The following is a 25773-nucleotide window of genomic DNA, read 5'->3' on the forward strand; positions in this document are numbered from 1 at the left end:
CAATTACCAGAGACTGGGAGTTCTAGTCTCACCTTAGGCATCAAAACCACCTGGGTGACTTTGAGCCAGGCACCAGGAGTTGCTGAGTTCTAATACTGACTTAGGTACAAAATCCAGCTGGGTGACTTTGGGCTAATCATTAGGAGATGGGGAGTTCTAGTTCCCCCTCGAAGGCCAGCTGGGTGGGTCAGTCACCAGGAGATGGGGAGTTCTAGTCCCGCCTTAGGCATGAAAGCCAGCTGGGTGACTTTGGGCCAATCACCAGGAGACAGAGAGTTCTAGTTCCCCCTTGAAGGCCAGCTGGGTGACTTTGGGCCAATCACCCAAACAATGAGTTCTAGTCCCACTTTACGTATGAAAGCCGACTGGGTGACTTTGGGCCAATCACCAGGAGACAGAGAGTTCTAGTCTCACCTTCCGTATAAAAACCAGACGGGCGACTTTGGGCCAGTCACTCTGTCTTCAGCCCAGCCCGCCTCACAGGATTGTTGTTGTGGGGGAAATGTGAAAAGAGGAAGGAAGGTTGTGTAGGCTCACCAGTTGAGTTACTGATAAAAATAACAAAGGCAGGCTATCAAGAGAGAGAGATAAAAAGCCACGGGTCAGGCCAGGTCAGGGGTGAGTGCGCAGGGACCGTTTCCACAGCCCGTCCTTTAATCGCTTGGAAGTAAGGCTTGGACTAAGGACGCGTGCTAAGACCGACTGTCCCAGGGTCCCACTTGCAGGAAGAGCCTCCTGGTCCCGCCCAGCCCTGACATGGAACAATTACATTCAAGAACAGGAGAGACCAGGGGAGGGAAAGGCCCTCGACTCAAGAGACCAGGGTGGGACCTTGGCGCCGTTTCGGTCTCTCTGGGGTGGGGTGGGGGGAGCCCAGGGACGGCTATCCCTTCCGCTGGGCGTTTCTCACCTCACCCTCGCAAAGCAGGGGGAGGCGGGTGGGGGCCGGGAACCGATTCTATAAAAGGAGGAGCCAGCCCACCCCACCAGGTATCATGTGCTAAGGGAAAGGGGGGCGGGGGGTTGCTGAAGGAGGCGGCCAGGTGCGCATACCGTCAAGGCGGCCTGGGAGAACGCTGGAAGGCCAGCCTCCATGCCCAAGTAGCAGCAAATTCAAGCCCAGGACCGCAGGACCCTGCTGCAGCCTAGCCCCTGCCCCCCCGCCCCTGCAGGCCTGATATGTTGACGAAGTAAAGAGACCCCGGTGAACCCCGGATCCCATGGCCTGAGGTGGGGCAGGAGGCCCCGGAGGGGACAGAGGGAGCCTCAGAAGAATTTGTCGTCAATTCTGAAGTGCGGCCGCGTGACGTCGTCAGGGTTGATGAAGACCGAAATGGACTTTCCCGGGTTCTCAGTCACCAGCTGCTGCAGCTTTTTGGCCAGCCGGTCATCGGGCTGGTTGGGGTCCCCTCCGTCTGACTGGGGGGAGGGGATACTGGTGGCGCTGCCCCTCCGCTGCAGCTCCAGCGTCAGCCGGTTGGCTGCCTTGACGTGTTCGATGGCCGTCTGGAGGTGCTCGGCGGGGTCGGAGCGCACCGAGGACAGCTTCCGAGCATGCAGCATGACGGTCTCCTCGGCGAGGTGCTCCAGCATGTTGCACTGGGGGATGAAGTAGTTGGGGCAGGTCTTGTTCACCAGGCAGTGCTGCAGGTCGTCAATCAGGCCCAGCAGGAAGTGGGCAGCGTAATCCTCCTGCAGCAGGTAGCTGGCGGGCAGCCGGTCGCAGGCCCAGAGCATGACGCTGCGCAGGTGGTAGGGACTGACGGCCTTGGGGCGCGAGAGCAGCTTGATGATAATGGCCTTGCAGGCCTGGTAGGCTTGCATGAGGCTGCTGGAGATGCACTTCTTCAGCTGCACCTCGCTGCGGGCGAAGGACAGGCGCCACTCGTTCTCCTTCCGGCCCTTGTACGAGCACGCCGGGACCAGGTAGAAGCCGCTGATGACCTCCTCCTCCGTGATCTTCCCATCCCAGAAGTGGTTCTCCATCAGCCAGCTCTGGGCCACGGCCGGCCAGCCCTTGAAGGACACCACGGGCACGATGTCGTACAGCATGCGGCTGCTGCCCACCCGCAAAATGATGGAGATGAGGGTGCCATTCTTCTCCACCTTCTCCACCTTGGGCATCCCCCGCTGGGGCTTCTTCTGGATCTCAGAGAGGACCACGCTGATGGACTCGTAGAACCACTCGGCAACCCGGGTGGGGGAGAAGAAGTAGTTGGTGGCCCCGTTGAGGTGGTCAACGATGGTGCAGCAGTCTTTCCACTTGCTGATGGTCCCTTCGTCAAAGAGACGCAAGCTCAGCCAGGAATGACACAAGGCGGAGTGGCGCATGTCCAGGGTGACCGGCTGGTTCCGGTCGTGCAGCTTCAGGGCCGGCACCAGCAGGGTGAAGTCCATGTCGTAATCCGTGCCACGAGCGAAGAAGTTCAGGTCGTCCAGATCAAGGTCCACCACGCCTTCTCGGACCCCTCCGGAAAGCAGCAAGTACTCGTTGGCGACTGGGAGTTTTTGGTCAAGTTTTTGTACCATGCCTGGAAGGAGAGGGAGAAAGAGGGTGAGGGGGAGCCAGGTGCTTCAGAGCCTCCCCAGCCCAACAAGGGACCAGGTGGGCCTTCCCCTCCAGGTGGACCTTCTGGAGCCAAAGTTTTAGGGGAGCCACCGTGCCACAACCCAAACCAAGAGGGACTCCCGGTGATTCTTCCCAGCGGAACCCTTGATGGTTTAATTCTTGCAAACAGACTCTGCGTTCTGCACCCGCCATTCACATTCTGGGAACCGTTAGGGAGGCTCTGCGCTCGCCCTCTTTCTCTCCCACAACCTATCCAGGCTGAGTGGCCTCTTCCTCCCTCCCAGGGATCCACCTCCTCACCACATCCCATCACATCGACAGGCAGCCCTCGACTTGCAACAGTGAGTGAGTGACCGTTGAAAGGCACAGAAAAAAGCAACTTATGACTGTTTTTCACACTTACGACCGCTGCAGCATCCCAGAGTCCCATGATTTACATTCAGATGCTTAACCATTCCTATTTAACGACGGTCGCAGTGTCTTGGGGGCAAGTGGTTTCCCCCCTTTTGCAACCACCTGACAAGCAAAGTCAATGGGGAAGCCGGATTCACTTAACAACCACATTACTGGAGGAGGAGGAGGAAGAGGAGGAGGAGGAGGACCAAGGAGGAGGAGGAGGAGGAGGAGGGAAGAGGAGAAGGAGAGGAGGAGAAAGGAGGAGGAAGAAGAGGAGAAGGAAGGAGGAGGAGGAGGAGGAGGAAAGGAGGAGGAGGACCAAGGAGGAAGAGGAGGAGGAGAGGAGAGAAAGGAGGAGGAGGAGGAGGAGGAGGAGGAAGGAGGAGGAGGAGAAGGAGGAGGAGGAGAAGGAGGAGGAGAAAGGAGGAGGAGGAGGAGAAGGAAGAGGAGAAGGAGAGGAGGAGAAAGGAGGAGGAAGAAGAGGAGAAAGGAGGAGGAGGAGGAGAGAAAGGAGGAGGAGGAGGAGGGAGAGGAGGAGAGGAGGAGGAGGAGGACCAAGGAGGAGGAGGAGGAGGACCAAGGAGGAGGAGGAGGAGGAGAGGAGGAGAAAGGAGGAGGAGGAGGAGGAGAGGAGGAAAGAGGAGAAGGAGAAGAGGAGGTGAAAGGAGGAGGAGATGATGGAGGAGGAAGAGGACTGTGGGGTCCTTGGGGCTCTCTGGCCTTGGTTGTTTCCTTGCAGACGTTTCATGACCCAACTAGGGAACATCATCGGTGCTAAAAGGGAGAGAGGTTTACGGAGAGGAGGAGGAGTTGGAACTGGGACGGTCCGACAGGGATGGCACGTCTCCCTTGGCCTTTTGGCCTTTGTGGGGGGTACTTACGATCCAGATTTGAAGTCCCAACAGCCCCCCCCAACCCCCCTTCTAGTCCCAGGACCCCACAAGGGCCCTGGGCAGCCGGGCTGCCGTTTGCAGGAGGACCATTTGACTTCTGGGGGTTTTCTTGGCGAAAGTTTGCCCATAGCAACCGCAGCTGAATTCACTGAATGACGGCTGCAAAACGAGGCTGGTTTAAGCCCGTCATGAGTCACGACCATGATGGGCAGGCTCTCCATGACAGTCGCAACTTGAGGACTTCCTGTGTTTAGTTTTTCTAAGCACATTATTACATCAACCTGCCTCAGAGACAGACACACACACACACACACACACACACACACACACGTCCCAAGGGATGTCAGAAGTTATTCTGGGGGAACTATTTTTAAATTCACATGTTGGCTGAGTGTGCTGCGGCTGTGCTCGCTCACTCGCTCTCTCTCTCTCTTTCTTTCAGGGAGTCCAAGAAGTAACGGAAGGAACCAGAAATCACCCTGATTTCTCCTTCCCTCCCCCCAGTTCAACTTCTGCTAAAATTACCCCTGAAAGGGATCCAGACTTCTCCACAAATAGCGAGCATTGCTCAAGACCGGCCCAGGAAATGTCTTTATTCGCCTTCGTAAATAACATCCATCCCACTGCAGTTCTACGGCTGGAGATCTTCTTAGGATGGTTTGATCTTCCCTGTGCCTTCGATCTCCTCCGTTGCATTGTCCACCTATCTTTTATAGACACGGTGTGTCCCTGCTGATGGTTTTATTTAAACCGAATTCGTCTATATCAGTGGCTGCACAAGCTCTGCAGGTGCCAAGATAAACAATAAAGAAACCTTCGTAAAAATGGGGTGTTTTCTGCAAATTGGGCACGACTGAGGTCGTATTTCCCAGACTGGAAGGGCTGGTAGCATCCAATAAGCCTGCGCTGTTACCCCGAAATGCATTCAGCGCCCCTCAGTCAGGGCAGGGAATCTAGGCTGGGCCTGGAAAGGGGGCAGCGGTCAAGTTGAAGCCCTCCCCCTTTGGGGGAAAAAAGCGGCATTTCATCGGTTCGGGCAGCAAAGTTCACCAACCCTTTGCATTATCTACCGCAGGGGTCTCAGCCTTGGCCCCTTTAAGGCTTGTGAACTTCAACTCCCAGAATTCTTTGCTGACTGAGGAATTCTGGGAGTTGAAGTCCACAAGTCTTAAAGGGGCCAAGGTTGGAGACCCCTGATCTACAGCAGCCTTGCCCGCCTGGGTGCCCACCTCATCGCCATAGGACTACATCAAGAGGAAAGTGGCACCACCATGGTAGCCGGAGATGCCCTCAGGGCAGCACAGGCCGCCACCGCTTCTTCAAAGCCCGCCAAGGCCAGAAGCCCCCTCAGGCTCCCCCCACAGAGCGCCATGGGGGTGAGAAAGCTTGGGGCACAGGAGCCAAGCACAGAATAACAGAGTTGGAAGGGACCTTGGAGGTCATCTAGTCCAACCTCCTGCTCAAGCAGGAGAGTCTAGCCTCCACCTGGGATCGAACTCACAGCCTTCTGATTGTGAGGCGAGAGCCGTGGCAGCTTGAAAGATGGCTGGACTTCAACTCCCAGAATTCCCCAACCTGCTTTTATTGCTTTAATCCCCTTTTTAACTGTTTTAAAATGTGTTTTGAGACTTCAGTGGTAACGTATGTTGTTGAATTGTAAGGGACCCGGTGTCGTTTGCTAAAATGGGTGGCGATAGAAAAAAATAAATGAAATTAAATGAAATAATAAAATAAATAACAACAGAACGGAACAGAATAGAACAGAACAGAACAGAACAGCCGCTATCCCCGCCCCAAAGACGCCCGTGAGCCGCCTCCACTCGATCTCCTGACTGCCAGGAGGGCGAAGCTTCCTGGATCTGCCACCAGAGGGAGACAGTTCCCCACCTCTTTTGCTCAACTGTGTCTCAATACAGGCAGGCCTCGACTTACAACAGTTCATTCAGTGACCGTTTGAAGTTACAACAGCGCTGAGCAAAGTGACACGACCATTTTGCACGCTTAACCCCCATTGTAGCATCCCTCTGGTCACGTGATCCAAGATCCAGACGTTTGGCAACCAACTCCCATTTACGATGCTCGCTGTGTCCAGGGATCCCGCGATCCCCTCTTTTGCGACCTTCTGCCCGGCTGAGTCCATGGGGGGAAACCGGATTCCCTTAAGAAGCACCTTACTGATTGGAGAACCGCAGGGGTTTGCTTCACAAACGCGGTGAGAAATGGTGTCAAATGGGGCAAAACTCAACACGTTTCTCAGTCAGCAACATAAACGTCGGGCTCGGTTGTGGCTGTAAGTTGAGGACCACCTGTCCCCTTTCTGCTTTCACTCTGGGGCAATTGTGAAGAGGCCTCCCTACACACACACACAGGGCCACCCTTTCAGCCGGTCTGGGAGGCTTGGGAAAGGGGCTGCAACCAACCACCCCGCTTGAGCTTCAGGTTGGGGGATTCCTTCCCCTGGGGGTCCCGGGGGTGGGAGCGCAGCTGCAGAGTCCCCAGCCCCCTGCTCCCCCCTCCTTTCCAATCCTGCTCCAGTAACAAAGCCTAGCTTGTCCCCTGTCCCCGCCAACTCCTCCAGCCAGGCCCGGCCTGCCTCTCCTCCCTCTTCCGAAGCCGCCTCCTGCCTCTGCAGAGCTCACCGCTGGACAGCGGACGATGCTCCCTGTAGCGCAAACTCCCTCGAACGTGGCCGTCTCTCCCGGAGGCCACCGCCCCGTCCTTGTCGGGGAAGAGAACAAGCCGGCCAGTGTCGCCACTTGGCTGACCACGAGGAGGCCGAGGCCGGAGGAAGGATGTGCGGGAGTCCAGCTGCAAGGAGACAGGCCTGGTCTTTGTTGCTTGGCACACGGCTTCCCCCTCCCTCTCCCCTCCCCTCCCCCCACAAACACACACACATCTGCACAGGACCGGCCGGGTTTCTCACAGCTGCACGGAGCCCTCCCCCCCTCGCCTGGCCCTCCCTCCTTTGCCGGGTGGCTGCCCCTTCCAAGGGGGGGTCTCTTGGCCCTCCCAGCGGACGAGAGGAAGGAGGACACCTGGGTCCCCCTGGATTCAGCCCCAGAAAGAGGGACCCGGTCCTGGGGGGCCTGGAAGACCCTGGCCTGGCACCCAGAAATGGGCGCTCCAGCCGCTGCCACCCCCTCCGTCCACTGACAAGCAGAATCCCCTGGATTTCTACCTGCACCCAAAGGCAGAACAAGGACCAACAGAAGGACAGAAGCAGCCTGCAATGAAGGAGGAACTTCCTGACAGGGAGGACGATTCACCGGCGGAATGGCTTGCCACCAGAAGTTGTGGCTGCTTCATCAACCCTGGAGGCTTTGAAGAAGAGGGCTGGAGGGCCGCTTGTCCCAAAGGATATGAGGTCTCCTCCTTGAGCAGGGGGGTGGGGTCAGACTGGAAGACCTCCAAGGTCCCTTCCCGCTCTGTTCTTCCAAGTCACTGAGAGTAAAGCAGGCTGAGCACCAGGTCTATCCCCAAAAGGCCCTATAAGGCGGGGCAAGAAGCAGCCTGGGACCACGGAGGAATTTCCTGATCCCCCCCCTGCCCCCCGAAGTCTTTCTGGCAGCCCCTCAGAAGTGGGGGGGTTGGAGGGAGAAGCAGGAGCTGCGTGGGAGGCCCTCCACGCGGTCCCCAAGATCTGCCCAGCTGGGCCCGGCTCCTTCGATCAAGGGGCCTCGGTTGCGCAGGCGCCAGAGAGGAGCCCGGGCTCACTGCCTGGCACCACGGCAGAGCGCAGGCTTCAAAGGCGGAGAAAGACGGGGCGGCCGTTGCGCCCACAGGCGCATTCCCCGGGTGCCAAAGCCGGCAAGCGGAAGAGGCCCAGCAGATTCCAGGCCTCCGGGGCAAAGAGGGCGGGAACCGAATTATGGGGGCCCCGGGGCAGAAGGGCACGGCTCGGGAGGATGCCACCGCTTGGAGGGCGCCCAAGTTGGCACCTCACCTTGCTGGCTGCAAAGAAGGAGGGAAATGCTATAAGAGACGGAGGGCTAAATCCTCGTGCCTGCTAGAGCAGATGAGACCAAGCTGGCAGGAATAGCCAACAGCCAGGAAGATAGATAGGATCAAGGTCCAGATTGAGATGACAAGACTAGAACCCTGGGCCGTATCTAACCAAATGACATTCAGTGCAGAGAAAAGGAAAGCCCTACACTTAGGCAAGAAAAACCCAAAAAGACACATACAGACTGGGTGAAACCAGGCTCAATAGCAGGAACTGTGAGAGGGATCTTGGAGTCTTTGTGGACAACCAGCTAAATGGGAGCCAGCCGTGTGCAGCCGCCACCAAAAAAGCCAATGCAATCCTTAGTTGCATTAACAGAGGGATACAACCGAGATCAAGGGAGGTACTAATACCACTCTACATAAAGCCTTAGTAAGACCACACCTAGAGTGCTGCATCCAGTTTTGGTCCCCACACTATCAAAAAGATGTTGAGGCTCTAGAAAAAGCACAGAGAAGAGCAACCAGGATGATGAGGGGATAATTGGAGGCTAAAACCTATGAAGAACAGTTGCAGGAACTGGACCTGCTAGTCTGGGAAGAGAAGGACCAGGGAGACAGGAGAGCATCTTCCAATATTTGTCACTTGAGTCTACAAGGTCCCTTCCAACTCTGTTAATCTGACTTTAATCTGATTTAATGGAACCAGGGGAGACAGGAGAGCATCTTCCAATATTTGAGGAGGGGCTGCCCCAGAGAGGAGGAGGAAGAGGGTCAAGCTATTCTCCAAAGCACCCAAAGGCCAGACAAGGAATAATGGATGGAAACTGATAAAGAGAGTTTCAACATAGAAATAAGGAGATTTTTTTTGACAGTGAGAACAATCAACCGATGGAACAGAAGTTGCCTTCAGAAGTTGTGAGAGCTTCATCCTTGGAGGATTTCAAGAAGAGACTGGACTCCCCTCTGTCAGAAATGGTGTAGGGTCTCCCGCTTGGGCAGGGGGTTGGACTAGATGACCTCCCAGGTCCCTTCCAACTCTGACGATCTGTTTATCTGTTTAGGGGGTTGGACCAGAAGACCTCTAAGACCCCCTTCCATTACTATTCGGTACCGACTGAAGATCAAAGGCTCTGCTTTGGCATCTCGGGGTGTCCCCTGGGCCCTCCCCCCTAGGCAAAGCCCGGCTTGGACCAAAGGCTCCTAGGAGGTCCGCCCTCCCTCCCCAGGTCAGAGAGGAAGGAGGGGCATCCAGAGAGTGAGAGACCCTTTGGGGACAAGGCGGAGGGCACCAGGAAGCACCACCACACTGCCCCTTTCTGCCCACTGATGCCCTCCATTTCAAGGCCCATGGTCCACAGCCCCCATAAAGCCAGACTCGTTGGGGTCCAGTTGCCCAAAAGGAAGGGAAACGGCTGCCCAGCTGAAGCAGGGTCCAGGTCCCAGGCAGAGGAGCAGCTGAAACCAGACCATTTTTGTTAGGAATAACATAGGTTACCTAACGTAGTTTGGGTAAAATAATATATATAAACTATGATAGTAAGTTTAAGTGTGTGTCACTTTAAACTGCAAAGCATGTAATTTGGGGTGCGGTTGTGAAACCGCCATAAGAGGGAGCAAGAGAACCTGCTGGATTGCTGACGATTGATGGTTTGATGGATTGATGGTTTGCTAACTGCGTGTTCCCTGCTGCTGAGTTGCTGAACGTCGAAGGAAGAAAGGAGGTTTGACTTCTTCATATCTCTACTGCGAGGAGATATATTACTGGACTGATATTTGTAAGTTTACTGACCTCTCTTTTTCGACACTGGATAATCCCTGGACGGACTGAATTAGTGAATGATATATGGACTGTTTGACTATGCTATAACTCTTACTGGAATAAACTATTTAACTAGCACAGTGTATCTGTTTTACTGAGTGTAAGCTACAAAAACGTTTATCTCACATATTTGCCTGCCTGCCGTGCAGATTCTGCTAGGGTGGATCCCTAACAATTTTCACCCAAGCTGCTTTTCCAAGCCACCCCAAAACTCCAAGAAGCGCCCCCCCCCATTCCCCTAGGCCCTGCCAGTCTCATCCGTGACCGAGAAGGATTTCGGTAGGGTTGCATCCAGCGGGGGGTTTCCAAATTGTTTCCTACTGGTTCTATGCGCGGTTCTAGGCAGGAGCGAATCGGCTCAGCTAAAAAACAAGGGAATACAGAAGAGGTGATGGCAAGGGGTGGGCGGGGCCAGCCAGAGGGGGTGTTTCCCAGTTCTCTAAGACTACTCCAAATTTCCACTACCGGTAGCCAGAACCGGTCCAAACCAGCTGAATACCACCTCTGGTTGCCTCAAAACAAACCTCCTTTTGCACACGGGGCGGAGGAAGAGAGGCTGCCAAGGCGTTGGGCATCTCCCTAGACAAAAGGCCACCAACGCCTCATCCCATGCAGGCCGGCCAGGCCGCCATTTGCCCGTTGCTGCACCTGGGTGGAGGGGCACCTGGGCCTCCCCCGGCTGCGTCGGGGCTGGGCTGGGCCCAGGAAGGGCAGCAACCCAAGGGAAGCCTCCTCCGTCGAGTGTGAGTTAAACGCCGTCATTTCGGGGACGGAGAAGCCGCCACGGTGAGGGAGCCCTCCTGCCCCCCCCCCCTGCACCCAGGCGGCCTCTGCCCACCGTCTGCAGGAAGCTGGCATTAGGAGAACAAGCCAGAGAGATGCCAGCCCTCCTCCCTCGGCCCCTGCCTGGCACCACGGAGGGGGGAGGCTCGACAGGCCTCTCCTCCCTGCCCAACCCCCCCAGCCCCATAAGGCAGAGCACAGTGAGTCCTCCACTTACGACCACAAATGAGCCCACAGTTTCTTTCGAGACAGGCAAAGCAAAGATTCTACCCCCATTTTACGACCTTCCGGTGAATCCCTGCCGTTGATACCTTAGCAACCCGGTCGTTAAGTGAATCTGGCTTCCCCAGTGGCTTTGCTCGTCAGAAGGCTGCAAAAGGGGATCACGCGACCGTCGTCAATACGAGTCAGAGGCCACATAACCCTGGGTGTGCTACAACGGACAGAAGTGTGAGAAACAGTCATGAGTCACTTTTTTCGGTGCCCTCGCAACGGTCACTAAGTGAATGGTTGTAAGTCGAGGACTATCTGTATTTCCTTTCCTTTCCAGGGCCGGCCTGGTGCCAACTAAGGGGCTCTGCAGGAGGCGACCAGGCTGGGCCGGGGGGTGGTGGTGGTCAGATGCACCAGCAGTTTGGAGTCCCCCCAAAAGAGACCTTGACGACGGTGGTGGCGGCATGCGAGCCGTTTGGACCGTTTCGGCTGAACCGGTAGTAGAAAGAAAGAAGGCAACGCTCAGCTGAGAGGAGGAAAAAATCCTCCGGCTGAGAGGAAGAGAGAGAGAAAACGGCAGGGTCCCGTCCCCCCCTGCACTTCCCTCTGCCTCCTCCTCTCAGCCAATCGGCGCTGCAGGTCTCGGCTGGGGTGGAGAAAGCGGCGTGCCGGCGTTAGGCAAAGCACGCCCACCGAACCGGCGGTTAAACCGTTTGGATCCCACCACTGCTTGACGTCTTCTCCGGCGCCAATTGGCCTTGACCGTTAGTAGATCGGATTCTTCTTATCTATCTATCCATCTATCCATTTCTGTATATCTATTTATCCATGCATCTCTCTTGATCCATCGATCTATCTTCTCCGATTATTACCTATTTATCTACGTTTTTATCTATCCGTCTCTATGTTTATCTATGTCTATCTATCATCTATCATGTCTGTCTGTCTATATTCTGGTGGCACAGAGGTCAGAACGCAGCGTTGCAGGCCAATTCAGCTCACTACCGGAAGTTCAATCCTGAACAGCCCAAGGTTGACCCAGCCTTCCAGCCAGCCTGCCTTCCTTCCTTCCTTCCATCCATCCTTCTTTCATCTTTTCCTTCCTGCCTTCCTATTCTCTCCTCCCTCCCTTTTTCTTCCTTCCTTCCTTCCCCCTTTTTCCTTCTTCCTTTTTTCTTTCCTCCCCTCCCCCTGCTGTCTCTCCATCTTTTCCTTCCTGGCTTCTCTCCTCCTTCCCTTCCTTTCTTGCTCCCTCTCCCACCTTCCCTCCCACTTATTATTCCCATCTTCCTTCCTTCCTTCCTTCCTTCCTTCCCTCCCTTCTTTCATTTCTCCCCCTCCCTTCCTTTCCTTCCTTTCTTTTCTTTCCTTCCTTCCTTCCTTCCTTCCTTCCTTCCCTCCCTTCTTTCATTTCTCCCCCTCCCTTCCTTTCTCCCTCTTCTTCCTTTCCTTCCTTTTTCTTTCTTTCCTTCCTTCGTTCCTTTCTTCCTTCCTTCCCTCCCTTCTTTCATTTCTCCCCCTCCCTTCCTTTCTCCCTCTCCTTTCTTTCTTTCTTTCTTTCTTTCTTTCTTTCTTTTCTTTTCTTTCCTTCCTTCCTTCCTTCCTCCCTCCCTCCCTCCCTCCTTCTCATTCCCATCTTCCTTCCTTCCTTCCTTCCCTCCCTTCTTTCATTTCTCCCCCTCCCTTCCTTTCTCCCTCTTCTTCCTTTCCTTCCTTTTTCTTTCTTTCCTTCCTTCGTTCCTTTCTTCCTTCCTTCCCTCCCTTCTTTCATTTCTCCCCTCCCTTCCTTTCTCCCTCTCCTCTTTCTTTCTTTCTTTCTTTCTTTCTTTCTTTCTTTCTTTCTTTCTTTCTTTCTTTCCTTCCTTCCTTCCTTCCCCTTTTTCCTTCTTCCTTTTTTTTCTTTCCTCCCCTCCCCTGCTGTCTCTCCATCTTTTCCTTCCTGGCTTCTCTCCTCCTTCCCTTCCTTTCTTGCTCCCTCTCCCACCTTCCCTCCCACTTATTATTCCCATCTTCCTTCCTTCCTTCCTTCCTTCCTTCCTTCCTTCCTTCCTTCCCTCCCTTCTTTCATTTCTCCCCTCCCTTCCTTTCCTTCCTTTCTTTTCTTTCCTTCCTTCCTTCCTTCCTTCCTTCCCTCCCTTCTTTCATTTCTCCCCCTCCCTTCCTTTCTCCCTCTTCTTCCTTTCCTTCCTTTTTCTTTCTTTCCTTCCTTCGTTCCTTTCTTCCTTCCTTCCCTCCCTTCTTTCATTTCTCCCCCTCCCTTCCTTTCTCCCTCTCCTTTCTTTCTTTCTTTCTTTCTTTCTTTCTTTCTTTCTTTCTTTCTTTCTTTCCTTCCTTCTTTCCTTTCTTCCTTCCTTCCTCCCTCCCTCCCTCCTTCTCATTCCCATCTTCCTTCCTTCCTTCCTTCCTTCCTTCCTTCCTTCCTTCCTTCCTTCCTTCCTTCCTTCCTTCCTTCCTTCCTTCCTTCCTTCCCCTCTTTCCTTCCTTCTGAGGTCAGTAAAAGGAGGGTCTTGCAGTCTACTGACTCTGTGAACGGCTTAGAGAGGGGCTGAAACGCAGCACTGTGGAGCGAGCAACCTGTCAATCTAAGCGCCATCGGCCATGCAATGAACCCGTAGTGCTTTCGAACTCAATCCTGGCTCCAGATTCCCTGCGCCTGGCGGTCTCTCCTTCAGGGCAGCCGAGAAGGGTCTGCACAGGGACACCCACCCACCCCCCACCCCCAGGGCTCAACCACGGAAAATGGCAACGCCCAACCCCCCCAAGCAGGCAGCCCAGAGCTCTCATGCAAAGCCAGCAGGTCCCCACCCATTCCGCAAAGGCAAATCCAGCCGCTGAGTTTTACACACACACACACACACACACACACACACACACACACACACGAAGTCTCGGCATAATTCCTGCCTGCAGCAAAGGGGGCTTTGCAGACATCGGAGGCGCTTCCGAGTACACAGACCGATTACCTGCTCTCAAGGCTGCCCTTTCCCCTGCCAGACCGTTTCCCTGGGCAGCCTGCCGGGAGCAGAAAGTAGACAGTCGTGCATCCACAGGGCCCGGGCACAAATGGCAGCGTGGAGAACGGGCCTGCCCTGAGAATGCCACGCCTGGGATCCCTGACAACGCTGAGTTTGCACAGATAGATAGATAGACAGGAGAGAGAGTGTGATGGATGGATGGATAGATGAGAAAGATGTAAGTAGGTAGGTATAGGACAGGTTGATGATGATGATGAGATAGACAGGCGGATAGACAGGCAGATGGGGGAAGGGAGGGACAGAGAGTGAGTGAGAAAGAGAGAGAGTGGAAGACAGGAGGAAGGGAGGGAGAGGATAGATGGCTAGATGATGGAGGAGGAGGAGGAGAGAAAGAGATATAGAGAGAGGTAAGCAGGCAGGCAGGCAGTAGATTGTCAGGTGTGAACAAGCAGGTCCACCTATGAAGAATTCAATTAGCTGATTTACTACTGAAGCCCAAACACAGGAATCTTTTCAAAGTGATGCTTTGCACTTGGTTGTGTTATAAAAATAGTGCAGTGAAAGAGGAACACGGGCAAACCACAAACGATAATTCTTACTTTAAGATTAGAGGTTTATTTCATCATCAGTTTGGAACATGAACAGCCATCATAACATAACTTATATCGACAACTCATTGCAATGAGGTCCAGTGACATGGCTGATTCTGGCAAGGAATAGCTACAGCCCTGAACACATCCCAAGGCCGCCTTTTTATACTTTTCTGCATGCATTTCACAACTTACTTCCTTGTTCCTGCTTACTGGCAGGCAGTCTCCACTTATATCCCTGGACATCTCAAACCACTATCCATCAGCTACTTTCATTTCCTTATTTCTCGTGGTTTCGTCCTTCTATTTCCAAATGTACTTACATTATGTATAAAGTTACATACTTTATACATGCCCTAAAATGGACACCTAACATCAAAAACATCATCAAAAAAGCACAACAAAGAAGGTTCTTTCTGCACCAACTCGGGAAGCTCAAACTGCCCAAAAGGAGCTGCTGATCCAGTTCTGCAGAGGAATTATTGAGCCTGTCATCTGCGCCTCTATAACTGTCTGGTTTGGCTCTGCAACCCAACAGGACAGACAGAGACTTCAGAGGATAATTAGGACTTCAGAAAAAACTATGGCTACCCACCTGCCTTCAATTGAGGACCTGTGTCAAAAAGAGGGCTGTGAACGTATCTACACACCCCTCACATCCCGGACATAAACTGTTTCAACTCCTTCCCTCAGAACGAGGCTATAGAGCCCTGCACACCAGAACAACTAGACACAAGGGGAGTTTTTTTCCCCAACGCCATCAGTTTGCTAAACAAATAATTCCCTCAACCCTGTCAAACTGTTGACAAAGTCTGCATTACTATTACTATTAATCTTCTCACCACTCTTTATCGCCCATCTCCTCCTCCCATTTGTGACTTTATGACGGTAACTTTGTCGCTTGTATCCTTGCGATTTCTATTGACTGTTTCCTAGTATGATTTGATTGCTTATTGTACCCTCTGACTATTATTATTAAGTATTGTACCTTGTGATTCTTGACTATTGACGGATGTCTCGTTTCTTTGATGGACACTGAGAGCATTTGCACCAAGACAAATCCCTTGTGTGTCCAATCACACTTGGCCAATAAAAGAATTCTATTCTATACGATTCTGTTCTGGTTCTACTTTGCAAAATCATGTTTCACAATTAGCAACAGCTGAGCAGGACTGCAAATGGTTCTGGTCCATTTTAAAACCATCCTATCTAAAACTTTGCTTCCCGTCTCTTTATTCTGGGGCCTTTGATCATCCACAGGCCTGGTTGAATCTGATAGACCAGGAGCCTATATATATTTTTGTTTCCCAGGTGAAACAGATGAGGCTCAACAGCATTTGGGGGGGTGTTGGACTCTGAGGACTACACAGAGACTCCAAACTGGTGCCGGCCTTGATTCCTCCCACTGGCTCTGCCAGTCTCTCTCCAACCCAGGCAGAGGCAAGGGGCCAGCCACCCCTGCACCGTCGTGGGGGGAACGGCCACCTGGATTTTCCGCTCTCGAGGGCGCAGTGGTCCCAGGGTCAATTGGATGAATTCCTACCGAGCCCCAAGGCGCCTCCGCTTGTAAACCAGGCTTAGCAGCTCCAAATTAGCCAAGCCAAAGAGATGCACCGGAGGGAACGCACAATGGTGCCGCATGCATGACAACAGCATCACACAAATGAGGCCGGCTCCATCATCCGCTTGGGCGGCTTCAACCGAGGGGGGCTCCTTTGGAAAAGGCCGAGCGCAGGAGATGGGCCGATCCGGAAGAGGGCCAAAGGGCACAAGCCTTTCCCAGAGCCCTGCCTGGAAATGGGTTGCTTACCCCCGCCCCTCCACCCCGGTGGGATTCGCTTCCGCTTCTTCCAGGTCTTTCCCCCGCCTCCCCAAACAGCTCAGCCGTGAATGGTTTTCCCATTTTCCCAGCCGCAGGTCTTATTCCCTTTGCGTGTGCCATCCGGTGCCCAAAGCTGCAGCCGCGGCACGTGGCCGGCTCCTCCGTCCCAGCGAGAGGCTTTCTCCTCTAATCCGCCTCCGGGGCACAGGCAGCAGATGGCATCGCCCCGCGGGCTGCACGGACAGCAGAAGGCTGAGGCAACGAGACCGGCCGGGGGGAGGCAACGCCAGGCCAGCGAGGAAAACAACCTGCGAGCGCCGGGCCCCAAAGGGATCAGAACACGTTTCTCTTCTCATCCAAGAAGCTTCCTCAGGTTCTACATGAAGGATGTAGAAGGGAAGGATTTATGAAGATAGATAGATACAAAGGATTTATAGCTATCTTCATCAATAATAATGTTTATAATAAAATTATACTTTTTTAAAATTATACTCTAAAATTATCCTAAATCGCCCCCAGAGAAGAACCGGGGCCCGAAGCTCCCTGTGGATGAGGTCCAGCAAGCGTTCGGAAGCTCACGAGATGAATCCTCTGGTCCTGGTGATCAACCCAGGTTGGATCCTGCAATATTATCCCGGGACACATAGATTCTCCTTCACTGGCGAGATAGGAATCCTCCCATTCCCCACCCTTCCGCCAGAACCGAAGAAGCTTCTTGGAAGAAAAGCAAAAGGTTTTCGAAGAAAAAGAACAAAACAAGGAAATCCAGCTGACCTTTGGGAGGGGGGGAAAAGCCTTTTGGAGACAACCCTGACCTGGACGAGGGAGAATCTCAATACCTCCGTTTTCACAAATGGTGCAAATGCTGGGGAGATGCGGAAACCCACGGGTGCTGAGTTCGAGTTCACGTTTGCATCAGCCTGGGCCACCCAGGCAGGGAGGGAAATTACGTTGCAGACCCTGTTAAAGAATTCCCACTGGGGGAACCCAGGAAAAGGGCTTTTTCTGCCAGTGGCCACACCCGGTGGAATATCACATACACACACACACACACACACACACACACACACACACACACACCACGCACACGCACACAGGGCTGAGAGCCTCCAGGCCCTCTGACCAGAAGTTAAAAGGTGTCTCTCCCTTCGCCTTGGAACTAATTCGAATCTTTTGCCTCCTCTTCTAATTTGTAACTTTTATATACACTCTTTTAGATTCCCACATTTTATTGCACAGACAGTCCTCAGCTTACAACTGTTTGTTTAGTGACCATTCAAAGTTGCAATGGCACTGAAAAAAGTGACTTATAACCGGTTTTCACAGTTAACGACCGTTGCATCGTCCTCAGGGTCACGAGATCTAAATTCAGCCTCTTGGCAACTGACTCGTATCTATGACCGTTGCAGTCTCCCGCGGGGGTGTCATGTGATCCCCTTTGCGACCCTCTGGCAAGCAATGTCAATGGGGAAGCCAGATTCACTTAACGACTGTGTGACCGACTCAGTCACGGCAGTGATTCCCTTAACAACAGTGGCAAGATAGGTCGCAAAACAGGGCAAAACTTCCTTAATAACTGTCTCACTTAGCAACAGAAACTTCGGGCTCAACTGCGGTCGTAAGTGGAGGAATACCTGTCTAGTGTTTCCATATTTTAGCATTTGATTGTGGACCCTCCAGAGTTCCCCTTGAGGGAGGCGGGTGGGACAGGAAGGTGGAAAATGAAGGAATTGCTCTGTTAAGTTCAGCCTCTGATACTGTCGTGGTTCACTGGCAGCAGGTGAGGACGGCTGAGGTCTCGGAGAGCGAGGACTCCCAGGCAGGCCAGGCACGGACAACGGGGGGTGGCGGGTGGGGGCAGACCAGCCGGAAGGGTGGGCAGGTCACGAGGGGACAAGGCCGGAGACGGGAGAAGAAATCTCGGCGGGCCCCGGCTGCAGCTGCCCGGGGATGGCTCAGGCAGGGCTGAACCTGAGGGGGGAGAGGGGGGACGGATGCCCAGGTGCAGGGGGCCAGCAGCAACCGCAGAAAGGCCACGTCTGCAAGCCCACTCCTCCGGCGCGATTGCAACCCTGCCCTGGGAGGAGGACCAGGCCTGGCATCGTCCTCTTAACCCCTGGAGGACCCCCTAGCCCAACAGGCGTTGAAGCTGAATGGAAGACAGCCCCCCAGAGGAGATGGAGCCCCCCCCAGGAGGAAGGTGGGGTTCAGGGGCCCCTCCCCACCCTCGTCTCCTTCTCAGGAGAGGCCAAGGGAGCAGGGCTTCCTCCGGAGCGGGGCTCTAGGGCCCCCCCCAGCTGCAAGGGAGGCCCTCGGGGTCCCTTCGTCCTCTTGAGGCAGGCAGGAAAAACAGGGGACCCCCCCCTCCCCAAAGACAATACCATTCCTGGAGGGGGGAGGGAGGAATTCTGCCAGGCTCTCCCTGTGCACCTGCCAAGGAAGGTAGTTTCCCAGGGTGGGGTCAGGTCTTCTGCCTTGGGCAGGGGGTTGGGCTAGATGACCTCCAAGGTCCCCTTCCAGCCCTAGGGCTCTCTTTCAGCACACTGAGCCAGGTCAGAGGAAGCTGCAGCTGCCTGCTGAACTCGGCTAATGCATGAAACCCTGATTTGTTTGCACGGTGCATTCGGACAATGCAAACACGGGGCCGGAGCTCCAGGCCAGAGCTGGGTTTTCAAGCAGGGGGGGTCTTGGCAGCCCAGGGGCCTCTGGGGGAGCGTGTGCGTGCGTGTGCGTGCGTGTGAGAGAGAGAGAGACACAGAAAGAGGGAGGAAGAAATAGAGGGACAGAGAATTAGAGAGTGAGTGAGAAAGAGAGAACAAAAGACCAAAAGAGAGAAAGAAACAGAAACAGAGAGAGAAAGCGAAGGAAACAGAAAGAAAAGAGAGAGAGAGAGAGTGAATGAGAGAAACAGAGGGAGAAAGGGAAGGAAAGAGACAAAGAGAGAAAAGAGAGAAAGAGACCAAGTGAGTGATAGAGAGAGAGAAAAAAAAACAGAGAGAGAAACAGAGAGAAAGGGAAGGAAAGAAAGAGAGAAAGAAAAGAGTGAAAAGAGGTCGAGACCCCAAGAGATTGAGACAGAGAAAGACTGAGCGAGAAAGGGGAGGAAAGAGAGAGAGAGACCAAGAGAGTGAATGAGAGAAACAGAGGGAGAAAGGGAAGGAAAGAGACCAAGAGATAAAAGAGAGAAAGAGACCAAGTGAGCGATAGAGAGAGAGAAGAAAACAGAGAGACAAACAGAGAGAAAGGGAAGGAAAGAGACAGAGAAAGGAAAGAGTGAAAAGAGATCGAGACCCCAAGAGATTGAAACAGAGAAAGACTGAGCGAGAAAGGGGAGGAAAGAGAGAGAGAGAGAGAGAGAGAGAGAAAGCTGCCTTGTCAATTCCCCCTGCCTGTTGCTCCTCCACAGCCTGGCAATCATTTACCTGCCTTTCCGCACAGAGGTTGCAGGTGTGAGGCTGGCAGCGGCTTCTCCCTGGCTGGGGGGTTGGGGGAGGCAGCCGGCCAAATTGGGAGGGAGGGGAGGGAGGGAGGGAGGCTTTTCTTGGCCGGAAGCAACTGGATTACTCAGGGGGAGGGGGAGGGGAAGCGAAGGGCTGTAATCCAAGCACAGCCCTGACCCAGGATTAGCCCCCAGGCAGCCGGAGGGAGGGAGGGAGGGAGGGAGGGGGAGGGCAGGAGAGCCAGCAGCCACCCCTCCCACCAGGCCACCAGAGGGTCGGACTTCGGACATTTGTGGGGCTTTGGGGGGAATGACCGTCTGGGCGGACTGCATAACTCTGACATGGGTTTGAATGGCTCCCCGCTTTGGACCCCCCCCCGTCTCCACCCGAGTGGACGGCGACCTATCAAAACAGAACCGCCGTGTATTGAGTCCCCGATGTACGGCCACAATTCAGCCCTACGTTTCTGTGGCTGAGCGAGGCCGTCGTTCAGTGAGTTTTGCCCCACTTCGCACGACTTTTCTTGCTGCAGCCATGAAGGGAATCCCCTGCAGGGGCTGAATTAGTAAGACGGTCATTAAGTGAACCGTCGCAAGGAGGACCCCAGTCCCAAATGGCTGAATTTGGATCACAAGACCCTGGGGAATGCGGCAAACCGTCGGAAGGGTGAAAAACGGTCCTTTGTCCAGGGCTCTGGTCACTTCAAACGGTCGCTAAACGAAGGATCGTAAAAGTATTTTTTTTTAAAATTAAAAAAAAGGCAAGGATTAAACGCTGTTAAAATGAGTGTAAAGGCAAAGGGGGGGCGCCTTTCAGGGCACCAGCCACCCCCCTAGAGGGCAGGAGGGAGGGGGCCTGCCTCACCTGGGGGGGGCTGGGGGGGCCAGAGTATTCCAGAGGCCGGGCCATTGCCTTCACGCCTGAGCTGGGGTCCCCCCTGAGCTGCTCCCCTCCCCCGTCCCGTCCCCCGGCTGGAGAGCTGCAGGGTTAGAGGGTTGGGGGCTGGGGGGCAGCTTCCGCCTCTGCTAGGACCCCGCTCGACCGGGAAGGGGGCTTCTCGGGGCCAGCCTGGTCGTGCCACCCGCTTCCCAGGGCCAGAGGAAGGCCTGGCACTGGACTCTCCCCGCCAGGAGCGGAGCTGCCGTGGCTGGCTGGGCCGAGTTTCCTTTGGGCAGCCGTTGTGCCTTGCGAGGAGGACTGGGCTGCGGTCAGGGCTCTCTAAGCTGCCAGCAAGGTCTATTTAATCTTCACAAGTCAATAGGACAAGAAGAAGAACAAGAATAGACTAGAACAGAATTAGAATAGAATGGAATGGGATAGGATAGGATAGGATAATATAGGAATAGGAATAGGAATAGGAATAGAATAGAATAGAATAGAATAGAATAGAATAGAATAGAATAGAATAGAATAGAATAGAATAGAATAGAATAGAATAGAATAGAATTAGGAATAGGAATAGGAATAGGAATAGAATAAATGTTGGATGAAGAGCAGAATAGAACAGAACAGAACAGAATAGCATTAGAATTAGAATTAGAATTCAATGGAATGGAATGGAATAAGAATAAGAATAAGAATTAGAATTAGAATAGAATGCTTTATTGGCCAAGTGTGATTGGACGCACGAGGGATTTGTCTTTGGCGCATAGGATCTCTCTTATGGATTGCATCTCATGCGCGCCCCGTTCCATGGGCTGACCACCTTCTGAGTGCGACTCCAGCCACTCTCAAGCACATATTGGGTACTGATTACCTCCCACCCACCTCGCCCACTCCCCACATTTCATTTTCGCTAGAGCCTTTGCAAGGATGGCCTCCGACGTTGCCCAGGTTCCTTGGTTCTGTAGCTAACTCATCTCTCCCTTTCATGAAATGGCTCTCCCAGGTGACGTGACAGAGAGAACACACACACATACACGCACACATGGGCTATGCAGATGTTGTGCAGCTGGAGTCCAAGAAGAAACTGCTCGAGGAGCATAGATCACACCCAGAGATCAACCCTGCACATGTACACCATCCCTGCAACCCAAAGAACGACTCGGTGAAGAGCCAGTTTGGCCTAGTGGTTAAGGCACCAGGCTAGAAAGCGGGAAAGTGGGAGTTCTAGTCCACCCTTAGCCACGAGGGGGACCAGGAGCCCCCAGGGAGCTGGGTGACTCTGGGCCACCCCCCCTCTCTCTGCCCACTTCACAGGGTTGTTGTTGTGGGGAAACTAGAAAGAGGACGGCGTTAGGGTGTGTTCAGAGCCTTCAGATATTTGGAAAAGTAACCAAGGCAGCATCTCAATAAAAAATAAAGCGAATAAACAAGGACACACACACCCCCCAATCAGCCCCACTGTACCACCCCTGGGGAGACTGGGTCGCCTGCCAGAACCCCATCTCTTCACACAAACCCTCTGACCCAACGGAGACCTTAAGGCAGCTCCCCAAATGTTCCCGGGATGTCCCCCGCCCTTCTAGGATTTGGCTGCCCTGGCTGGCTCCTCTTGAAGTCAAAGCACTGGGAGACACCACAGACCTGCCGGTGAGACAAGCTGAAAGGCCCCCAGAGGGCATCAAGCTCACCCCCTTGTGCCCAAATCCAGGGGGCCATTTCTGACAGGGGAATGTCCAGCCTTGCTGGGGAAAACCCTGCAGGGGAAGACAAATCCCCCCCACCCTCACACACACACACACACACCTTTTGGAGGCCCCTGGGAATCTTTTTATGTTCTGGTTGTGCCCTGGAGGATCCGTCCTGGGGTGAGGCTTTCAGGCGAACCCCTCCCTAGTCCTTGAGGAAGCTTCCAACTTTTCCTCTGGGTGGAGGGGTGGGGGAATCCCCTCTAGCCCTCCCCCCCACAAGGAATTCCAGAGTAATGGAGCCTCCTGGGCACAGCCGAGGCCTCTGGCAAGCTCCCAACTCCAGAAAGGCAGCTTTGGATTCCAGGGGGAGCGATCCAAGACTGATTGATTAAAAAATATATATTATTTTCTCCCTTTGGGCCAAAAAAAGGCAACTTTCCCTGAAATACTCGGGAATGGCGTGAAGATTAAGAAGGGAGGGAGCCCAGGAGGATCCAGAGGGATTTCCCAACCGACCAGGAGGAGCGGGGGTGGTGGTGGTAAAAAGTCCAGATTCACTTAAGGACCGTGTGACTAAATTAACAACTGCAGGGATTCGCTTAACAGCGATGGCAAGAAAGGGCATCCGACGCAAGAAAGCAATGGATATTTGGGTCTTGGCTTTGGTCACCAGTGGGAGGACCAAAGTGGCCAAAGTGGCAGCTGCCACAAGAGCCAACGCAACCGAGGGCTGCCTCAACCGAGGGAGAGGACGGAGATCACACGAGGTCCTAATCCCACTTTACAAGGCCCTGGTGAGGCCCCGCTTGGAGTAATGGGTCCCGTTTTGGTCCCCGTGATGCAAAACAGACATGGAGACTCTGGAAAGAGGGCGGAGAGGAGCAACCAGGAGGACGAGGGGACGGGGGGGCCTCTAAAACACAGGAAGAAGAGCAGTGGCTACTCTCATGAAAAGAAGGGCTAGCAGAGTCTACAGGACGGCCTCTTCCGATACCTGGAGGGGCTGCCCCAAAGAAGGCGGGAGTCAAGCTATTCTCCAAAGCCCCAGAAGGCCAGACAAGAAGCCACGATTGATCCTTAAAGAGAGATCCAAGCTAGAACTAAGGGGGGATTTCCTTAACAGTGAGGACAATTGAACCAGTGCAGTGATTTGCCTCCAGAAGCTGTGGAGGCTCCAGCACTGGAGATTTTGAAGAAGAGACTGGACAGCCACTGGTCTGGAATGGTTTCTTGCTTGAGCAGGGGGTTGGACTAGAAGACCTCCAAGATCCCTTCCAACTCCATGACTGCATTTTCCTGACAACCTATAATTGGTTCGTTAGAATGAATCAATGATTCATTGGAATCAATCTTGAGGAAACTCTGGAAACACACAGACACACACGCACACATGCGCACACACAGAGAGTTGGAAAAGACTAGAGAACACGGAAAACCTCCCCCTGCCAGGGGCCCGGGAGAACCTGGCTGGCCCCCCCCGAGTTGAGCCACGGTGGTTCTTTGACTCGGCAGCTGCCCTGGGAAGCACACCTGGCAAAGCCAAGCATCACCTCCAACACCTGAGAACCTTCCTGGGTCGTCGGGGCCCGAGATTTCCCTGCAGGAGGGCCCATCAAAGGGTAGCAGGAAGCACCCCAGTTGGTCAGCAGCAACTACCCCCTTCCGCTGGCTGGGGAATTCGGGGAGTTGACATCCATAAGACTGAAAAACTCCCAAGGTTCAATCATCGAGGAGGGTTTTACAGGGAGGAGGAGGAGGATTGTGGGGTCCTTGGTGCTCTCTGAGCTGGCTGGTTTTCTTCCAGACCTTTCATGACCCAACTGGGAAACACCATCAGTGCTCTGAGGGCGCCACGGTGGCCAGGTAAAGAGAGCCAAGAATGACTGAACCTGGCAGCCCAGTTCAAACAACCTGCTCCAGGAAAGCTGGACCACCCATGGACCCAGAGGCAGCCAGCCTCCCCACACCCTCCGACCCCCCAGTGGAGGGACAGAATCACCCCCCCCCCCAAAGCCCCTCGGGCCTCACCCGGGGCTTCCAGGTCAGCGGGCAACCCCAGACAGACCCACCGGCTGCAAAGGCTGCCGGGCTCCTCCCCTCCTCTTCCAACTGGGAAGGTTTTCCCGAACTGGGAGCCCCCGTTGATCCGGGACGAGAGTCCCCCCCCCCGCCGCCCCAGTTGGGGAACCAGGACCGAGGGCCGCCAACTCCACGACCCCACATTCCGGCGATCCAGGGCGGGAGGGCAGCCGGTCCACCGCGCCCCGCGCGTGGCACGGACCCGGGTGGTTCGCTTCCCGGCCCGACGCAGCCGGTGGCCCGGACCTCCGAGCCCCGGGCCAGGCGGCGGGTTCCGCAGAGTCCCGCAGGGCCCGGGCGGGGGGCGGGGAGATCGCGAGGGCCGCCGGCCGCCCCCAAAGGAAAGCCGGGGCGGGGCCGGAGTGTGTAGCCGGGGGTCTCCACCGCCCCCCCGCGGCCCCCTCAGGTCAGGCGGGGGCGCCTTTGAAGCGCAGGAATGTCGCCCCCCGTCTCCCCCCTCCCTCCCTCCCGCCGCGGCTCTGCCTTTGTCTGCGGCGCATCGGGCGAGCCGGGCGGGGCGGAGGCCACCCCCGACCATCGCCGACCGGGGCCGGGGCGGGGCGCGGGGCTGCAGAAGCGGAGCCGCGCCGGAAAAAGCCCCCGCAAGAAGGGCGGCCGGCCCGGCGGAGGGCAGGGCTCGGCGCAACAGGCCGGCGGGAGCCTCTCCGGGCGGGGCGGCCGCAGCCCGGCGGGGACGGGGAGACGCGGGGTGGGTCTCGCGGGCGCGGCTGCTGACCCAGCATGGAGAAGACGAAGTCCTTGGCCGTGTGGATCTCCAGGGCGCGCTGGTCGTCGTACTCGCGCTGGTCCTGCCGGGCGAAGTCCTGGATCAGCCGGTTCAGCTCCTCCATGCGGGCGCCCGAGCGGAAGTCCAGCTCCGGGAAGGCGGCGGCGGCGGCGGCGGCGGGCGGGCGCGACGGGCCCAGCGCTGCCCCGGCTCCGCTGCTGACCCCGGGGCCGGGGGCGGCGGGGCCGGCGGGGCGGCCGAGCAGCCGGCCTTGGAGGCGAGAGGCGGAGCGGCCATCTTCGCGCGAAGCCAGCCGCCGCCCCCCGCCGCCGCCGCCGCCCCGGAGCCGCCTCCAGCGCCGCCCCGCCCCGGCCTCCCGCCCGCCTCCGCTGGCGAGGGCGGCGCCGCCGGGCGGGGAGGAGGGAGGCGCAGCCGGCCCAGCCCCTCCCTCCCTCCCTCGCTCGCTCGCTCGGCCCGGCCCGCCGGCAGCCTGGAAGCGGCTCGGGCCGCGCGCGGCTCTGCGGAAGGGCGGGGAGGCTTTGTCCGCGCTCTGCGCCTCGCCCGACCCGCTTCCCAGCAGGGCCGGCCCGTCCCGGAGCCGCTTCCTCCGGCCGGCCCGGCTGCGCGCGCCTTGCCGGCTGGCGACACCTCCGGGCTCCGGCCGCGGCGGCCTTCCCCGGCCCGGCAGCCGAGAGCGGAGCGCCCCCCCGCCTCCCCGGGATTCGATCGCGGCCCAGCTGGGCAGTTCCGCCTCCCGGGGGTGGGGGGCCGAATGGAGGAGGGGCTCCGTCGCTCCCAGGTGGGCCGCTGGGAGAGCCTCCCTCGTTTGAGGCGGCCTCCCCTGGTCCCCCCAGGGGTTTCTGGCTCCGGCACGCGGTTCCGCCTTTGCATCGATACATAGAGTTCAGGAAGGAAGGGGTTTTGGAGGTCATCTAGTCCAACCCTGCTC

General features: G+C 55.6%; 1 protein-coding gene and 1 long non-coding RNA gene across 3 annotated transcripts in view; one reads left to right on the forward strand and one right to left on the reverse strand.

The window, feature by feature from the left end:
* The window catches only part of LOC148125955 (uncharacterized), a 28771-nt gene extending 23436 nt beyond the window's left edge, over positions 1–5335 (forward strand). The window contains exon 3 of one of the 2 annotated variants that reach the window (XR_015743661.1): positions 4301–5335. This is a non-coding gene — a long non-coding RNA (uncharacterized LOC148125955). The remainder of the gene's footprint in view (positions 1–4300) is intronic. The other variant, XR_015743660.1, reaches the window with a different exon arrangement.
* On the reverse strand, positions 620–25170 carry MB21D2 (Mab-21 domain containing 2). Its single transcript, XM_087933748.1, has 2 exons — positions 24834–25170; positions 620–2531 (listed from the first exon to the last, which is right to left on the reverse strand). Exons 1-2 carry the CDS (start codon positions 24946–24948, stop codon positions 1267–1269), a joined length of 1380 nt encoding a protein of 459 aa, XP_087789874.1. The 5' UTR covers positions 24949–25170; the 3' UTR covers positions 620–1266.
* Between the last annotated feature and the right edge of the window lie 603 nt (positions 25171–25773).

Source organism: Pseudonaja textilis, chromosome 4 (genome assembly GCF_049901715.1).
Source record: "Pseudonaja textilis isolate UNSWEBS1 chromosome 4, rPseTex1.2, whole genome shotgun sequence".
In the NCBI taxonomy this organism is placed as follows: Eukaryota; Metazoa; Chordata; class Lepidosauria; order Squamata; family Elapidae; genus Pseudonaja; species Pseudonaja textilis.

Excerpts from the sequence above, each read along its gene's own strand:
- MB21D2 (XM_087933748.1), bottom strand. The coding sequence starts at position 24,948 with ATGGAGGAGCTGAACCGGCTGATCCAGGACTTCGCCCGGCAGGACCAG. Across the intron at positions 2,532-24,833 it reads CTTCGTCTTCTCCATGCTGG|GCATGGTACAAAAACTTGAC; the intron begins GTCAGCAGCCGC and ends CTCTCCTTCCAG.